At 38.3% G+C, this 20,519-nt stretch overlaps 1 protein-coding gene across 4 annotated transcripts in view; it reads right to left on the reverse strand.

Moving 5' to 3' along the window:
• The window catches only part of pitpnc1a (phosphatidylinositol transfer protein cytoplasmic 1a), a 60,032-nt gene that overhangs the window by 13,912 nt on the left and 25,601 nt on the right, over positions 1-20,519 (reverse strand). For 3 of the 4 annotated variants that reach the window (XM_047801231.1, XM_047801232.1, XM_027138954.2), the window contains 4 exons: positions 14,184-14,332; positions 9,763-9,851; positions 7,868-7,875; positions 682-753 (listed from right to left, as the gene is read on the reverse strand). In XM_047801231.1, coding sequence (XP_047657187.1) covers positions 682-753; positions 7,868-7,875; positions 9,763-9,851; positions 14,184-14,332 — 318 coding nt within the window. The remainder of the gene's footprint in view (positions 1-681; positions 754-7,867; positions 7,876-9,762; positions 9,852-14,183; positions 14,333-20,519) is intronic. The other variant, XM_027138955.2, reaches the window with a different exon arrangement.

Consider the following 20,519-nt stretch of genomic DNA (forward strand, 5'->3'; position numbering starts at 1 on the left):
GCCAGACAGCTCATACGGTGTATACGATACTGCACAGGACTGATGCAGCTCTAAAAATAAAATACTGAATAATTCTACATCTTTACTGCTCCATGTTATATCTCATAACTGCGATATTTTTCACAGAGTGAAAGCAAACAGATTTGACAATTAAAGTTTTTAAAAAAACTGCTTGGTTTTAATATCTAATGACCTAATACTTTTAATTCATATTAATGGCCATTTTAGAAGACTTTTATCTGCTATGCTTTTCATAAAAGGATTTAAAACACAAAGTTGCAGTAGCACTGGTGAGAGCAGCAGTTGTTTTTAAGCTATGTGAATTCATAAGCTCAGAAAATGACAAAAACAACAAATCGACAGTCAATGAAGTATCATGAGAACTAGCCAGACCCTGAGAAAGTTCTGCTAAAATACATTTATTTACACATCAATCTTTAATCTTCAATATTCTGAAAATGCACACACACACACACACACACACACACACACACACACACACACACACACACACACACACACACACACACACACACACAGACGCACACACAGACGCACACACAGACGCACACAAACACACACACACACACACACACACACACACACACACACACACACACACACACACACACACACATACACACACACACACACACACACACCCCACAGGTACTTACTCACATTGTCATTGCAGCCGTTGTTGTCCTCGTATTTTGTCTCTATGTGAATGGAAAACTTCGGCAAGAAAGAACACTGCACGGGAAAAAAAATTAAAAGACTCATTAAAAGCTGCCACAAGATTTTAACCAATTCCCCAGAACCCCATGTGATGTTATTTATGCTTTCCTTTATTCCTATATCCACACTGATCCTGTCACTGGTTTGCTTCCTGACTGTGTTCACCTATTCCATGTTAGACGTTGATTACTTTATCTGACTAAACCCTGTTGCATTAATGGATTACTATTAATAGTTACTTTTAAATAAGTTTTCATTCATTATTAATTTTCCACATAGATATTGGATTTGCTCACATGAATCTGTGTTTATAGACATGTACATACATTTATTGTAACTTTAAATAGTGTCGTGTACCATGTTGCAGTTAATCTGCCAAATTATAAATGACAAAAATCAAGGACCAAAGATCAGGTAGTAGCTGCTGTTAAATAATATATTTGTTCCTTTACCGCTGATTTATATAATGCTGTTTTATAGTGTCATTGACATAGTGCCAAAAATCCTAAAGAGAGCAGCAGAAAGAAGATAGTACTGAAAAGAGAAAACTTGGCTCTAGTGGTGGATAATGGATCAAAGTAATATTATATGACATTTTTATAAAACAGGCTTAAACAAAGATAGACAATGCAGAATAAAGACCAGCTTCTGAAGATAATATTAAAAAAAAAAACTTCTAGTCTCCAGGAAGTCTTCAGGAATGGTCCTGTTGACTATTTGCTGCTAGCAGATACTTCTGCTAGGCTATAGATGGATCTTTTTTCCATGTTGAGCATCAAGGAGTGGCCCATGGTTGGTCACTCTCCAAGAAACATTCAGATTAACTGGAAGCAGCTCAGCCATGTAATTTTCTCCATACAAGTAATGCCAAGCAGTGTAAATTGTTGAAACTCCATGGCAATATTCACAACTATGAGGTACTGAATATCTTTGGATTGTTAAATTCACTGAGCATATAAATGCCATATGGCATAGCTAGAAGGCGTCTCTTACTGCTGAGAAAGCAAGGACAAAACAACATCTTTCTGGCTGCTGTAAACCCTACAGAAAAAAAATCCCTCCAAAACTTAAATCACACCTTAAAACACAACTCAAGCTTAGGTCTTAGATCTGGTTTACTACGATTACTGTTAAACAATCTGCTCCACTATGCTTGCAGCAAAGCACAGCCACATTTTACTGCCGGGGTGTGTGACAGCCGGCTGTAATGATGAGCTATTTTCCAGCTCGTTGGATTTACAGCCCTGTTCTCAAACATTCCTCAATCCTTGCTCTCTTCCCTATACAACCCAACGCTGTTGGAGTCCCCTGGAGAGCCAGCAGTACTCTGATTTGATTAACTTTAGATTCAGCAATTACTTTGGAGATAGGAGATACTAATACAGTTGGCAGGAATGGGAAAGATAAGGGAATGGCAGGGAAAATGATCAACAACAGATTTGTGATACGGTGAAAATCTCTTCAAAAAAGTGCTCACACTTTACAACTTATGACAGAGTTGCACAAACTGCACAACGGTCAAAAACGTTCAATGCTAATAATACTACTGTGCATTCACACCTGTCTGAAATGCTGACAAGCAGAAAACTGAAAATTCAAAGCAAAATGTTAATCCAAAGAACATTGCAAGCATGTTGCAAGCATAGTCCATCTCCATTATGTTGGCTTTATTTACGATCATTTCTCTCTAGAGCTTTTCACACTGCACTTAACCCTGGTTTATCAAAATTCTAAACCCTGCCTCTAACCTTGGGTTTCACTTGAAATCAGAAGTGGGTCAGCACCACTTTTTACCTGAGGATACAATGTGGTGTTAGAATCTTACGGCTAGATGCTTCAATAAGAAAATTTCAGGATCGGAATTTACAGTAGGTTGCGTTATTATTTGTCACTCATTAAAAAGCACAAGCCAGGCTGCTGTTTAAACTGGTCATGCACTGTGTTTCTCTATTCCCGATTGCTGATGCTGGTAACTAAGTGAAGGTACAGTGTTAAAAAACTGATTTTGACTAGTCAGGATTAACTGATAATAATACATCTAAATCAGGTGAGTCAGATGATTGTAATGGTCAATGTTCATGTTAGCAAAAAGAGGCAGGTCAGTCCATTTTCTGCAAAATAAATAAATAAATAAATAAAACTTAAAATGTAGAGTAAAGATTATGTTTCAACCTTCAGCTATATCCTACTTGTCAGATTCCTACGTAAGACGGATTTGCGTAGGAGGATGTAAGTGCAGGTGGAATATCTTTAATAACAGCTACTGTATTGCAAACAAGAAATGGAAACAATGGTCTAAACTGGGAAGCGGAACAATAAAAAGAAAAGGCTTGATGTTGTTAGATATGTGGAGTAAACTAGTCGAATATTTCACCCTAATTAATAGATAGATTATATCAATGGGATCTCAAAACAGGCAAGATTAATTGTTAAACATTAGAGCAACAAGCTCTGACGATACATAGTCAAAGACATGAACACACCTCAGCTTGCAGCGCTCGACAAGAGGTAGAGATTCACGACACCACTACATTTTCTGACAATTTTTTATCGGTTGATTTAACATCGTTAGAGGAAATCATTTGCCCTCTCACTCAGTGTCATTTAAATGTGACTTAACTGTGATATACAAAATTGCCATTGACTGTAAGACCAGGCCTGATTTTACGGTCACTGATAGAAAAACACCATCATAAAATAATTCTCTAGTCATCAAGTGAGATCATCATATTAGAAAACATAACGTGATGCTTTTTAATGCCATTGCAGGCAATGACAGCTGACAACTAAGTTCTGGTTATTTTGATTAAAATCTGTGTGTAAATGCTGCTACGTTGCTCATATAAAAGTCATTAAAAGGGGGAGTGTTGAGGATTACGCAAAACTCCTGTGTGCCACATAGTCGAGTAGAGGCGGATGTAGGCTAGGTGTAGAATTCATTTTTACTTACAGTGCTGAACAAAAAAAAACTAAACTCAAATCTTAGGACTTTGGTAAAGTGTTTAAAGAAAACATGAATACAGAAATACTCAAGAACTAGATCCGAACGGCTAACGGCAAACAAACAGAACAAAAGAAACTGAAGAAAACAACAAATTGGTCACACAAAGGACCTTAAAAAAGGTAAAACGAACTGACTGAGAAAATACTAACCGTAGAACAGGGGGAATGAATCACACGCACTGATAACTGATGATGTAGTCATAAAGTAGTAATATTCCATAATCACAGGTCTATCGGAAGAGGATCTTTATTATATAATCTGACATCCTCTCACAAATTCTCTTATAGACTTTCGCCAAGAATGTATTAAGATCATCTTATACATTAAAATGTGGTGAGCACAAGACCTTGTAACCACACAGGCTATAAACAGGGAGAGAAATCCTGGCAGCAATTAATGCACAGTAATTCTTTAGAGTCCACCCACCTATTCCGTGAGGCTCACTGACTTATGAGACTAGAAGAAGGCAGAATGCAGATGGAATAAATCTTTTGGTGCAAGCTGCCAATAGAAACAGGGACAGCAGAGAAACTGTATATCACATTGATTTGAAATGCCTGCACACCGTCTCAGCTTAGTGCTGACGCAGAATCTCCTGGCTAGATGACAAAAGCGTAGGCACACCAGCACCAAAATCAGCTGGCAACCATACAGCACTGACTCTGCTTATCTACAATCCTATTCTGTGTACATGGAAAGCATGTGGCCTAATGGTTAACGAGTCTGACTCCTAACCCAAAGGTTGTGGGTTCGAGTCTCGGGCCGGCCACGATTGAGGTGCCCTTGAGCAACTGCTCCCCGGGCGCTGCAGCATGGCTGCCCACTGCTCCGGGTGTGTGTTCACGGTGTGTGTGTGTTCACTGCTGTGTGTGTGCACTTTGGATGGGTTAAATGCAGAGAACGAATTCTGAGTATGGGTCACCGTACTTAGCCGTATGTCACTTCACTTCAAATACCGAATCCTGAAGAGATCTGTCATGGCAAAATTATTTCTAGTGAGGAACTGTATTTTTGAAGATCTGACAAAATGGTAGTAAATTAACAATAACCAAAAACAGACAAAAATGAAAGACAATTTAAATATTTAACCATCAAAACAAATGCTTGGTTCATGAAACCGAATCTGACATTAATTCCAGCATATGCTGGGTCACGCACGAGTTTAGGACCAAAGTAAACCAGTCATGAGGGAGAAATCTGCATCTCAGAAAAGTGTGCGATCATCCGAATAACGAGTTGAGTCCATTTTCAACACTCACAGACTCTCCTCTCAAGCTCAGAAGCATAGTATTGCTTACATTAATATTTAAATGCCCCAGAATCCAGACTTATTCACAGTATTGGACAACCTGAACAATAAAAAAAGATGTGCTTTTATGTGTCAGTGTCTTAAGATAACTGAAAACATGACAGAAATCCAACCTTTAATTGAAATTAATTTAATCTATTGAATAATAAAAAATAAAAATAAAAATTAACTGAACAATTATTAGGAACATCTGTCCATTTAATCAGACAATCAGACAATTAATTATGTGGCAGCAGCACAATGCACAAGATTATGCAGCTACAGCTCTCATCAAACATCAGATTGTGTGAACAATATGAGTTGAGTGACTTGGGCTGTGACCTGGTGGCATGGGTGTGCTAACAGAGGGGCTAATTTTTTAAAACTGCTGATCTCCTGGGCTGATCTGCTAATCTACTGAATCTCGCACCTACACAAATTGCAGTCCAAAAAACCCCCAGCCCATTCAGCATCTTTTGTGGCCAGTGAAATGCCTTGATGAGAGAGGACATGAGGAGTTCAGAGTCAAAAGGCCAAGACTGACTCGAGCTGTCAGGATGGTATTGGTAACTGAAATATTGGTAACTGAAAAATACCTATGAATGTACAGGTTTTCAGGTATTCCGAATAATGTGGTCTGTCTGTGTATATGATTTGAATTTTAAACCTTTTTTTACTCAGTACTACCAGGATAATGAAGCTCTTAAAGAGAGAACGACTCTTAAAGGGGATTTAGCTTCATTGTATACTCAGAATAGGGCATATACAGTATGTACCAAAAACCATTCCACTAAATTCTGTAAATGTAAACATACTGACATGCCGGCAATCTATACATCTGCACCAGCATAATGCTCATTATTTGAATCGGCTAGCATTATGATAATCTTATGCTAAAGTAAAACGTTTGTCTGCTTACTCTCATGAAATTCGACAATGTCAGACGTTTTTGTATCCTAAATTCATTACCTGTTCCTGGAAAATCAATCTTCCCTGCAGCATCCAACTTGGCTGCATGTCCTTTCTGCCCTCTCATTACTCATTGGATCACTTCTGCTTTCATACTGATACCTAATGCTGATTATGCTAATGTTATTACATCACACAGTGGTCCAGCGCAGCCAAATGAAACCACAGGGCTTTTATTCTGACTTAGAAATGAGCATCTCAATCTGACTGCTCTTACAAAGATTTGTTAAAACCCAAATTCCTACAAAAAAGTTAATATTCTGTCTGGAAGAGAAAATTGTAAGATAGGCAAGCATCTTAGAGATCACATACCTGTATTTGCACCACTTTTTCAGTTTAGTTTCTAAATCCCAGTTATCTGCTTGTTAATTAAAGGTATTATGGTTCTCTGAACCCTAGATAACCTGCAAGGATGGTGAGAATCACCTGGATACCACCATCCGAAGGTGGACATGTACATCCAGAGTTTCCAGCAAAGACTCAAAGAGACATATGATAGAACATTTGTAATAAACACTGCTATCTTTCCCCAGAACCATCTCACTGGGTTGGTGTTGGTTATGAATGACAAGGATTCCATTGCTTTCTTCTTTATTATTAAGAGATGAGATAAAGCAATTAAACCTGATGGTAGTGTTTAGCTTCTAGACAGCAGGATATCAGAGTCGTGAGTAAAAAAATACAGGACAAAAATAACCTAGCGCGTGAATGGAAAGTTACCGTCCAACCCTCTCACAAGTGTTGTGTTAGCAATCTTGTTGTATGTTGTGTAGCATGTGCAACAAGGGAACCTACTTGACCATAGTAGCAATGCTTAGCAACAGATTTGCTGGTCTGTAGGTTACAGGGAATGTGGAAAATCTACGAGCAGGAAAAACACAGAGAAAGAACCTGAGCTGAAAGGGAGAAAGGGAGGTAAACAGAAAGAAACCTGTCTCGGGTCTCAGTGATGTTTGTTAGCAGATTGTAAATAGATTAGGTAAGGCAGAAGCACTCAACCATGCTAGCAGCACATATTCACTGGCCTGCTGGTTTAGTAGAGGGCAGGGGAGGGGAATGCTCAGAGGAAGAACTCAACCTGCTGGGAGATTAAGATATCAGTACCATCTCTGAACAATAACATGGAGCAGTTTAGCATAGATTACTTGCTAATTTGGGAGTGTAAGTAAAGCTGATAATCCTAATAATTTGGTTTAGTATAATGATTAAATCTTCCTGGTGCACTTTCCTGAAGCACCTGCCATTTATGAACCAAAGTCTAGATAATTTTATGCAGGTCTAACATAGAATTAAATAAATAAACAAATAGAGATGGTAATAATTCTCCCTGAACAGTTATTTCAGAAAATGTGTAAAAATCTAGTGTGACACTTTCGGTCAGCATGGCTCCAAGGAATAGGCTGAGGAACTGCTCAGTAAAGCATGTACACACACACACACACACACACACACACACACACACACACACACACACACACACACACACACACACACACACACACACACACACACACACACACACACACACACACCCCAAACACACACACTGTAGCTAGAGATAGAGAGAAGCTTTTCCTCCAGCAGGAGAGGAGTGAGCTAAACAGTCAGGGAACTGAACACCGGGGAACCTGCTTTTCTGTCCAACATATTCATTAACACACCAGACCTTCGAGCAGACAGCAGCTACTGTCTCAGTCTGGACAAGAGCAAAAAACAAAAAACTACAATGTCTACAACAGCTGTCCAGCTTGAGGTCTTACATCAACTGCATATGGAAAGCAACCCAGTAGAAGAAGAAGAAGAAGAAGAAGAAGAAGAAGAAGAAGAAGAAGAAGAAGAAGAAGAAGAAGAAAATAAACGTTACTTACTGTGTACTCTGAAGCGTGCAGGCAGATGGAACACAGAGGAGTGAGAAAAGACGGAGAAAGAGAAAGAAAGAGGTGTGAAAATCATGTGAGAAGCAAGTGAATAGGTTTCACACACTGTTCATGCAAAATCCAGAAGAATGAAGCAAGACAATGACTTTTTTCTTCACATGCTCAAGTTACTGTTTATTATCATTCAGATCTCAGGCTTACTTTGGATTTAATTAACAAGCAGCATCATTATTTCACTTATTGTTAAATTCACATTGCTTAACTTTCTTATATACTGTAACATCACTGCAAACAAATGGCAGTTGTTATCAAGAAAGCTGTTCTGACTCATTACTTATTCCTACAGTACAATGTAATGTCCTCGCTACAGCTCATGGTATTTGTAATGTAATCTCAAACATTATATATACTCTAAAAGTCTGGGTAAAGCGTTTAACCTTTTTTTTAAACTGAACACAATTGTAAAGCATAAATGATTATGCTGAACATAATACATACAATGGGCTCACTGAAAAAACATTTTTTCTCCAGCGTTTCTGCTTCTTTCACTAGACTCCTAGTAATTTATCAGTTGGTGCTTGTAAGAGCTCCCAGAGATGAACAACAATGATGTTCATCAGATTTATAAGAATACTTGCCAAGTGTTTACTAGCAAGCTGATGAAAGGCTTTGCAATATATGCTTTGTTATAAATACCCAACTGTGAAAGGAAGAAAATACCTACAAAATACCTGTAAAAAACGATAGATAGATAGATAGATAGATAGATAGATAGATAGATAGATAGATAGATAGATAGATAGATAGATAGATAGATAGATAGATAGATAGATAGATAGATAGATTGATTGATTGATTGATTGATTGATAGAAAGTCCTTATAACACTGCAAGGACACTGCACTGATGAGTGTAAATACCGGTTCTGGAAAAGTCACAGGTCATGGCATTAAATGTAAGTAGTTCATTTAGATTATACTGAATTTTATACATTTTAGACTGTTTAGATTCATCAGACACTACAGGCTTTCTCTTTTGCCTGTGGGTGTTCATTCTGTTTTTGAGGAAATTGTAGAATCAAGTGTGATTTTAAGAAAATGTTTATTCTTGGAAAATTGTTTACTTGCTGTATTATATTCAGGCTTGACTAAAATGAACTAGATGTTTACAAGATTATATAATTATATACCTGTGCACAGTATGTAAAAACTATCAAATTTGTAAATATTTACTTAGACTTGTACTTATTTGCTTAAGTACAGGTTCCTGTTCACTTTCTTATTACTATCTGATTACTTTCTTTTTAAATGAAGAGACTTTCATGGGGAATAATATCATAACCTGTATTCGCCATCATTTTATCAGCAATGCAACACGTGATTATCTCTGCTTTTTAATGATTTATTTTAAATCCTGGCAGTGTGACATGGGCATGAGGAGATCCATTTAGATCCCAAACTATCCTGTTAAAACATTGCTTTACTGAGGTCATCTCTGTGCCTTATGTTGCTTTAGATCAGAATGTCCACTGTTATCTTACAGAGTCTCTTACACAAATGTGTATGAGACTAACAGGATGAAAACTTTATATATTTAACATTATATTATATATCTATTCTATTTTAGGATCCAGATGACCACAAATACCGACATTTCTGTTTTATTTTTAGATTTTGTTTTATATTTTAAATCAAAGCTTTTCCTTGGTGTTTCATGGTACATTTAAGACACTGAACAAATACCTCAAGCTGGGATAATAGAGTCTGAAGATACAAAGGAAATACCCAGATATATGTCCTGATTCTACACAAAATTGCTCTGAGATAATAGCTAGCTTGTTCTGAGTGTTCCTGCCCATCTATCTAACAGTCAGGGTGGATGAGTTACCGGTGATTGTGTAGGGGTAATAGTTCCATGCCTTCTCTGTTACATAGAAGATCTTGGGAACAACGGCTCGTGCCCAGCTGGGAAGCTTGCTGTATATAAGAAAAAAGAAGATGAGAGAGATAAGAAATAGTTTTTTTTCCAGTGAGAAAGCAGAAAGATTTAAACTGTCAGCTCAGGCTGTCAAGAGTAACTGCTTCTCTTTCTGCCTGACCATCAGGCCAGGATAAAATCGTGTAATGGAAAGTCGAGTAATGGTCTGAGCTCAGAGATGCCTCACACACTGGAGCTAACAGACTGGGATGAACTTGTTATAGTTATGTCCTATAGGAATGAAGACACACGGACATGTTCCAGGACTAGAGACTGAAACGTTGCAGGAAAGAATCGCAAATTGAGACTAACCTGCAGAAAATGAAGCATTTATGTTTGAGTGAAGATGTTGGAATTTCAGTTAATGAATCAAAAATGTGAAGTGATAACGGAGCAACGTAAACGGACAGAAATTTAGAATTTACTTGAGAAGGTGAAGCGGAACAATTTAGTCTTTGAGCCAGTGTTAAATACTGTCAGTGTTGAGGAAACATTTACGTTGCCTTGGCAGAGTCAGTGTGTGTATTATTTTGCACACCTGTTTTGGTTTTATCTGGAAAGCACACTTCAGCATGAACATAAGGCAGCCCATAAAAATGCAAATCAAAGAATATGTATCAAATAAATAAATCTGCATTTATTCTCATTAAAATTGCAGTGGAGATTAACTGCACTGAGCATCAATTACATATCACTTGTTACAGCTATGCCTCTTACATAGATTTTTCTATATTTCTTATGACTTCTTCACACCTTAAAAATTAGGATGACATGTTAAAAGCCTGATGTGGTTATGAGGATAATCCTCCAGATTAAATTCTTAAATCATACGTTATATAAGCATGACCTCAGCTGTCTGTCTTCCTGTGTACTTTTGCACAAGGCTGCCACTTCGGCTCTGTCTCCCGTTTCATCTCTGAGTACTCCTTTTGTTTTCCCACCAAGTTCTCTTAGTTGCCTGTTTTGCATTTGCCTCTTTGTACGATCAAATCTGCATTGCTTTCATCCACCTTTGAATCCCTTTATATAGTTGTTATAATATAAAAAAAACGGCTGTCATGAACAGTTGGAATTTTGTCTTGAGAAATCACACTACAAACTCTAATAAGAATCAGGTTGACTGATCGCTTTAGAATTCAATTCGATTTCAAATCACAGCAAGTAAACGCAAGTAAAAGCACATTGCCTGAATATAGAGCTCACTTTGGAGAAAGCAAATCCTATTTTAATGATTGACAAGATACCGATTATATGTATAAGTAGGGCTTAGGCATATCTAGTATATCCCTGCATATTCATGCCCTTCCTCCCCTCTCAGTATTGCAGCAGTTCTTGGGGACTCAGGAAACAGGAGACAGTTTAGGAAGAAACATTTTTTAGCAAAATCGTTGCAAAGTCATGGAGGAGTTGACTCTGTTATTAATATCACTGTTGTTTATAATTACATTTTATCTCTATTTGAGATTTGGTGATGCAGAAATTAGGGTTGCCAGATATTTTTTTCTTTTTTCAACTATTACTGGACTTCTTGGTTTCCAGGTTCTGAGATTAAATTTAGGCTAACCTAAGACACTATCTGGCAATTCTAGTATAATTTAATGCTGTTTAAAACACTTAGCACACATCAGTTTCACACTTCAGAAAATCAAGATATGTGGATTTCCTTTAAAAGAAAATCTGTCCTGAAAATCTCCCCGTGTTTCCGGGGTTTTCTCTAAATATTTCAGTTTCCTCATCCAGTCCAAAGTCCAAAGACTTTTGTTGTGTTGGTATACCTGTCTAAACTTTTTTGGCATCCTGTCAAGGGTGTTTTCCTTCTTTGGACCTACCTCTTGGTGAGGAACTACTGTAGCATTTGTGCCTTTTCTTCAGCATAGAGACTTCAGCACATTCTGTTGCTCTGAGTAAAGACGTCTGCCAAATGCTGCAAATGTAAATGTAAATCTAACGTACTAGCTATATGTGCTTTTCTCTTTTGCCTTTCATTCAATCCCTTAAACCTATCCTCCCACTTAAAATCTTGCCACTGGCTATACTGCACAGATGGTTAGTTGAACCTGAGGCAATGCTTTCTCTGACTGTCAATATGCTTGCTGTTCAGTCTGATGCCTCATTTTTAGAGCTGTTTCCATGACAAAATAACGTCTTGATTGAAGCTAAGAGAAAAGGGATAAACTCTCCATCACATCATGCAATATTACCTATGTGCAATATGCCTTCAGTGTAACCACTACTCTTTTTATACGTTTTTGTTTTTCTATATACTGTATAGGGCGGGCACGGTGGCTTAGTGGTGAGCATGTTTGCCTCACACCTCCAGGGTTGGGGGTTCGATTCCCGCCTCTGCCTTGTGTGTGTGGAGTTTGCATGTTCTCCCCGTGCCTCGGGGGTTTCCTCCGGGTACTCCGGTTTCCTCCCCCGGTCCAAAGACATGCATGGTAGGTTGATTGGCATCTCTGGAAAATTGCCCGTAGTGTGTGAGCGTGTGAGTGAATGAGAGTGTGTGTGTGTGTATGTGTGTGTGTGTGTATATGTGTGTGTGAGTGTGTGTGTGAGTGAATGAGTGTGTGTGTGCCCTGTGATGGGTTGGCACTCTGTCCAGGGTGTATCCTGCCTCGATGCCCGATGACGCCTGAGATAGGCACAGGCTCCCTGTGACCCGAGAAGTTCGGATAAGCGGTAGAACATAAATGAATGAATATATATTGTATATTATATTATGTCTTTATTCTTTTTATATATTTTTGCTGCTGTAACAGAGAAATTTCCCCATTGTGGGACAAATAAAGGAATAATCTTATCTTATCTTATCTTATCTTATCTTATCTTATCTTATCTTATCTTATCTTATGCTAATTCAATTTGTCAGCACTTTCCTTTTCTTTATTTTTTTAAATTCATACTTTGAATTCGAAGGCTTCTGTGAATTATTTGGAAATGTGTCAGGATGTTTTTTCTAACAGTTTCTTGCAGAAGCAAACTACCTTCTTTAGCTTTTATACCAGCATCGCTTTGCTCATATCAAAAGTTAAAGACTTTGTCTGGAGTCAAAGTGCAGCAGGTTATAAAGAGAAACATGCTTTTTGCTGTCCTAGCGTTTCTACACAGGAAAAGCTGAGGTCACGCTCGCTGTCAAAAACCCCCTCCGGGGCTCACAGCATAAAATAAATTACACTGAAACACTTAGAAAAGTACAGAAATAGATCGCAGGGCCACTCTGTGTAAACTACATTGGTCCTTGAACAGCAGTTGTGCCTGTGAATGCTGAAAGGTTAAGAATTTTATTGAATATCAGACAGGGCTATGAGATGAGTTCAGGTGGTATGAAATGCTGTTGCCTACATTGCACACATACAATGAGAGAATCATAAGCCTACATGACACCTACATAAGCCCTTCATGATGACTGACATATAAAAGCCGCTGGTGACATTTACGTTGAGACAGGATATAAAAAAAAGTGAGTATTTGTGAACTAAGTGGTGGTGCTTTGAACTCAAGACCTTCCAATCTGCTGCCCAAAGCCTTAAAACTGCCAGGTAAGCCTAAATAAACAGTTATAAAGGCTGACATAGAGTATAAAAAGCCTTATTCATCACATATTTATTATAATGAAATTCTTTTCATATCCAAGCTTGTTAGGAAGTTGGGTCTGGATCACGGGTCAGTCACGATACATTACCCCTAGAGCAGAAAGGATTAAGAGCTTTGCTTAACAGCCCAACAGAGGCAGCATAGAGCTATGAGGGCTTGAACTCTGACCTTCTATTAAGTAACCCAGAGCCTTAACCACTAAGTCACCTCAAGGGCAAGTTTAATATTATGTTTACATAATGTCCAAGTCATATGAGACCTACAGCTGATTCTGTAGCTCAGTGTATATCGTAGTGATGCATTGGGAAAGGGATCATGCTGCCCCATGCTCAGAGGAGGAGCAATAGATAAAAGAGTTAATAGGATTTAGTGGCTAGATTAAAAATGCTCTGTAGCCACCAGGATCTATTTTTTAAATAATTAGAAATTATTCTAAATATTTTACTTTTTCAGTACTGTGTCTATGACACGCTGAACCATTTTTATTGTAAGATATATTGCAGAGATTTGGAAAGGTGGTCTAAAGGTGGGATTAAGGAGTGGATAATGTCTGTACATCAGAAATGTGTGTGCATCACACGTGTGTGATCCTGTTTCGAACCACTGTCTTGATTCCATTAGTTATTAAAACTTATGAAATTATGTTATTAAACTCGTAAAAATGAAAAAAAACTTTCTGACTTTCCTAATACAGGAGATTATAGAGAAGTGTATTGAGGAACAGTTGTGTTACCCACTTGTTGAGATAGACGCGTTTCTCTGTGAACTGGCCGGAACCGTATGTGGGGTCCTCAAACGGCTCGTTCTGCACCACCTCCACGCCCTCGCCTCGATCGCTCTGCTCGTGGCTGTGTTTGCTGATCATGTACAGCTGCCCAATCCTGTACTGGAGACAAAGGCCACCACACAGTTACAACTGCATCCTGAACTACAAAGAAACAAAGTTGTTACTAACCATGAAGGAGTTCAACAAACAGTTTACACTCTGGAAGAAAAGCTGTTGACAAATTTCAGGCGTTCTCTTTGTATCCTTAAATCCCTTTGCATAAGTTTATTATAAGGCTAAAAAAACACATAAATAATAGAAACACACTAGTTTTTTTTTTCATTTGTGTTGGTCATGTGATATCCAAAATAATACCACATTTCTTGTACATATAGATAAGATATGTTAAAAATATAAGTTAAAAAAATGCTGGTTAAATGCACTTGAGCATGGTGGGGTGTTGTGTAGTATTGCAATAGGCAGCATCTTATGGTCTTAACTAGTAAGCTAAACAAACTAAAAAAAAAAAAAGGAATAGTGCACATCTGTGTCAATTCTCTAAGCGCAATTAAAGTTGTAGCATTTAAACAGAAACATTTTATAAGGATTGTGAGGCCAACAACCTGAGAGCAGCGAGCATGGTCATTAAACATGAGAGCAAGGTGCTGTCAATTTCATGTATGCAAAGTATTCATGAATGTAGAAGCGTTGAAAAAAGGATACACAGAAACTACCATGCATGAAAGCACCTCAATTGTGAAAGCACCGAGCATTTAGTCACGTGCGTATCCTTTCCGCCCGCTGGCCAACGTAAACAAGTTGTTAATTCAAAACTAAAGTGAAAAACAGTAGCTGTAGAGATGTATTTAATGCAAAATGATGCATAAAAAGTGTCACAAAAAGTGTCAGAATGAAATATATGTATAATAATATATTCTCTTATATGTAGCTCTATAATAATTTATACAATGTAGCAGGATGCAAACAGAGCCTAGAGCCATGGAAGTCCTGGGTGAAAATAGTGAGAAGAATCTCAATGATCTACTATTTTTATCACATACCTATTATTAACTCATTCATTAACCTCCTGATTGTATTTCTAACTAAGGTCCATGTTCATGACCATAGAAAGCAGTGTTTAATGTTATATAAGTGTCAGACACACTGTGAATTCATCTCCAGCTGTATAATTTCATGCACTTTTTATTGTTGTTGGATTAATGAGTTATTGTCCCCATCGCTCCTTCTCAGAGAGCACACCAGATTAATAGGAGGCCCAAAAAAAAACAAAAAAAAAAAACCCAAAAGGGTTAAAGTGGCAGTGAATTATTCATCGTGTCTCGTTTCCTTTGTGAGTGCTGGACAGATGTGTAGGGAGATGAGAGGAGCTGGGGGATTTAATGAGTGGCAGATTAAAGCAAGCGAAAGGATAACGGTGCGCTTTTAAAGCGAGTCAGATTTACAGGCAAAATCAAACTTTGGAAGAGAAACATTTGAAATGCTTTTTGATTAGAAGCCTTTACATCTCCTATCTTCTCGTATCAGGAGGTCCTGTAAGCCTGATGCCGCTCTCATCGCTTCTCTTACTAGTTATCAACTAGCTACTTGATGCCGATGTTTCGTATTAATAAAACAGCTATAGCTAAGAGAGCCACTCAAGCTGTGAGTACTCGAGAGAGAGAGCGGTAGTTCTATCATCACAGACAATATCCGCAAATTCATTGGTATTAAAATGTTGCAAATGTTTTATACATGCTCCAGGCCATCTACTCTGGATTAAAACCCTGTCTGTCTGATGAAACATCTAAAGGCAGAATCAGTCCCAAAATACCATGTGCAAGAGCAGTTAACTTAAAATGTGTGCATTTGGAGAATCTTCTAATTCCCGCTTAGTTTATTCCCATCGGTTTGGAGGCTGAATGTGCTTTTACACGAAGCATGAGCCAAATGTCAGCGGTGCATTCAAAGCAGACAATACTGTTAAATAGAAGACAAGGACAGATCAATTGTTTGAGTTGGCAATGTTCAGTGTTTGACATGACACATAATGATTTGTGCACCAGTAATAACACACCAGTCAGAGATAGAGTGAATCTTAAGGTCATTTCAGTGATTCAAACAGATGCCTGTGAAATAAAGGATGTTGCTGTAATGACAGTGCAACAGATTGTATGCAATATGACAAATGAAAGATTTTATCATCTGACAGAATACTCCTCAAATACCCCTCTAATTTTAACAACAACAAAAAAAACAACAAAAACAAATTGTCTCTTTTGTGTCTTACGGTATATTCGAACAAGCAGCTTTCATTCTTTACTATGCCATTGCTTATAGATTAAAATAAATAAATAAAAAGAGATTGTATCATGGGTTACTCTGATCTACCCTGACCAACTGGGGAGCCTTGAAACCATAATGTGACCTTCTCAATCCATAACCATAATCCATATACAACATAGCAAATTTGTCCCTGTTGTTTGGCTGGGAGGGATTCTCACTGAAACTAGCCCAATGTTGATGCCTGGTGATTTCACATGTATGGGGGAAAAAAGCAATTAAAGCTTTCCATACTGCATTAAATAAGCAGCAGTTGATAGTATGCAGAGACTGACATCACTTGTACTGAAGAGGAAGGTTCTTATATAGTTAAGGCTTCTTATCTTCCCAAAAGGTTGTTTGCTTGGACTCCCTCCCACAGATGCACCACTCAGGAGGCTCTTTGGTGTTTATAACAATTTATAAATGTTATAACTCTCCAGTGTCACCCAAATGAGGATGAGGTTCACTTTTGATTCTGGTTCTTCTCAAGGTTTCTTCTTTTTCCATCTAAGGGAGTTTTTCCTCACCACAGTCACCTCAAAAGTCACAAAAGTCACCTTTTGTATAATATTAATCATTTTGTACTATTTTTCTTTACTGTACATTGTCTGTAAAGCTGCTTTGAGACAATGTCCATTGTTAAAAGCGCTATACTGTGCAAAGAAATGTGAATTTGAGTTGGTGGATGAAGAACTAGCTAGTGCATGGAAATGCAAATTTGGATAATAACAACCACACAGAGAAAATTGGATTAAGAATAAAATAAGCTTGACAAAAATTTTACAAGGTTATTGAAGTTACCCCTGAATTCACAGTGCGATGTAATTGGATGGGGCACTTTGTCCTGAGGAGAGAGTGCACGCTTGTTCTATGCTAATAGTTCACTTGAATGGCCCTTTGAGTGGATTCAGAGGAAAAAAGCACACTGTGCATGCTGACAAGCTCACCGCTGTGCTACCAAATCTACTCTAATTAACTAGAGTGTTAGGAGAAAAGGATGAACTAAACGTTTGCATGATATAAATGTTAATTTATATACTTCATTTATTTTTTAATAACACTACAACAGCAGGTATATCGAAAAGGGTTCACACTGCATTACACGGTGAGGTGAATTTTTCTACAAATGTTTATATCTTCAGAGTAAATGTATGTACGTAAAGTAATCAGTAAATATATCTGATACCAGACCAATTTCTGCTTGTTCATAAATTTGAAGGCTTTATTTCAGTTCAGTATAAGATGTTTTTACCTCTGTTTGGTTAACCTTACACAAAATTTTAGTGGTTGAAGTAGACACCTTCAAATTTAAAGGCTTGGGTCGTCTTACAAAGCAAAAACGAGTCTGCATCACAGTGACCTTGCTTTCAATGACTGTCTTGATTTCATTAGTTATTAAAAACATTCATTCATTCATTTTCTACCGCTTAACCAAACTTCTCGGGTCACGAGGAGCCTGTGCCTTTCTCAGGCATCATCGGGCATCAAGGCAGGACACACACACACTCATTCACTCACACACTCAAACACTACGGACAATTTTCCAGAGATGCCAATCAACTTCCATGCATGTCTTTGGACCGGGGGAGGAAACCGGAGTACCCAGAGGAAACCCCCGAGGCACGGGGAGAACATGCAAACTCCACACACACAAGGCGGAGGCGGGAATCGAACCCCCAACCCTGGAGGTTGAGGCAAACGTGCTGTCTGATTACATATGAGTTATTAACCCCCTCTGCGGAGAGTGAAAAATATAGGCACATCAAAAACTCTAGGTTTTTATTAAATTACACACCACTCTCTTTCCTGGCCACCCTGTTATAATATTCAATGAATTTTTTTGAAAAAAGTTATTTTAATGAAAGAAAAGGTCTGTAAAATGGGCAGACAAGTACTGTCAAACTACTTACCATCTGGCCTTTGGAAAGTGGGATACACTCACATCGTTATTAAACTCAAGTGAGCCAGTTACTGCAGCCACACATCCATGGCACTGTTTCGCAGAGGAGAAGAAAAGTGTTGTTGGAGCACGAGAGTTCCTTTATTCGCTATAATTTCCATTTTCTTTCATACTGGCACAATTTACTCTCATCTGTCCATAATGCTTTGTTCCCTGTGTGAATGTACTGTACCTTAGGCATTTTAATGCAATTCCAGCCAATAATATCTAGGTTTTGTGGTGGGTTATATACAGTTGTTGGTGGTGGACTCTCTGATCATATCGAGTTGATACGTTCATGCTTTTCTTTCAAAATTGTATGATTATTTTTTCCCATGGTGCTTGTTATTTCTAAGCTCAGCAGTGTAGACCTGGGACCCAATTTATTAAGTTTCTTTGATACCAAAGTAATTCTACTCTATACATTATGTATGGCACCGAGACTCCACTGTGTGTGAACGTAATTGGTGTAATGAGTCTGTCTGTGTTTTCCTTTGTTTCTGTCTGCTGCCTTGCCTTGTTAATTGTTTGCTCCGCCCACTTCTTGGTTACCATGGACACTAATTGTACTCAATCTTTCCTCCAGGTGTGTTGTCTTTGTCTCTGATTGTCTCTGCTTTGTCATTGGTTCCTGTCAACTATATATACTCTGTTTGTCCACTTCTCTGGTGTTAGTTGTTGTTGGAGTAGTATGTTGTCTGGTTGTGTCTCTGGTCCTGTTCCGCTCAGTGTTTTGCCTGCTTATCTGTTGCTTGTTTTTTGTCAAATCTCAGACTGCATTTGGATCTGCATTCGCCTCTTTGCCTCACCGTGTCTAATCGTGACAATTGGCACCCAACTCCCTGCCATTGAGCACCTTCACCACAGAAGATGTCTGCGCAGAACTCATAACATCATCAAGGACTCTTCACAACCCAGTCACAAACTGTTTAACCTCCTTCCATCAAGAAGGATATATAGGAACATATGCACCAGAACCAGCAGGTTCAGGGACAGCTTTTCTCCATCCATCATTATACATACAATGTACATATCACATATTGTATTTTCTTTATACTCCTCATACTCTCTCTCTCACTCTCTCTCTCTCTCTCTCTCTATATATATATATATATAGTATGTATATGTAATTACTCTGTATAAAACATATTTTCCTTAGAGCACGTCTCTCTGCAGAATCTTTTCGGAGCTAAGAGCAAGATGTTATCTACCTGTGAAAGTGTGTGTGTGGCTGTGAGGAGATGATTTGCTGTTGGAATATACTACAGCATTAGAGCATGCACTGACAGGAGGCTGAAGGGGAATGATGAAGTGTGGATGTCAAGAGGTTAGTGAAGTGGGGGTTGGAAAGGAAAGTGCTAGACTCATGCAAGGTGCCTTTTCCCTCTTGAAATGTTGCCTGTGTCAGTCAGCTGATCTCCTGTACGCAGCGCTGCTACCTGCAGCTCATCCATCACTGCCTGAGAACCTGAGAGAGTGCATGCTCAGCACTAAAGCACCACATAATACAGCTCAATGGACACAGGGAGAGCGAGTGGGTGTCTGCATGAAGGTGTGAATATGTATGTTGGTTTGCCAGCTTGCAGAGTGTGTGTGTGTGTGTGTGTGTGTGTGTGTGCGTGTGTTCTTGTCAGTATGTGAGATGTCCATGCTGAATGTGAACTGAAAATTTTCACATAAAAGTGATGCAAGCTGAATGAATTGATGATAAATCAGCCCCAAGGGACTGGAGGACACAAATAGCAGAGTGTGATATGTGCAAGGTGACAGCAAATATCTCAAACAACTCATATTCAGATGAAAATCACAGAGTGTATAAAACTGAGGGCTAAAAAATGAGCTATGACAGTGCTATCATTATCATTACCATTCTCTAACGCTCTGTGATAAATGACTGAGGCATTAGAATAACACAAGCCCTTAGGACCTGGAAAGCAATTCTTTTTGTTTAAATTACTTTGTGGACTGTCCTCCTTTAAACTTAAATACCCCCCCCCCCCCCCCCGAAAAATACAACCAAACATATTTTCCAGTTCATTTGAGACA

The sequence above is a fragment of the Tachysurus fulvidraco genome, chromosome 15 (assembly GCF_022655615.1).
Source record: "Tachysurus fulvidraco isolate hzauxx_2018 chromosome 15, HZAU_PFXX_2.0, whole genome shotgun sequence".
Taxonomy (NCBI): Eukaryota; Metazoa; Chordata; class Actinopteri; order Siluriformes; family Bagridae; genus Tachysurus; species Tachysurus fulvidraco.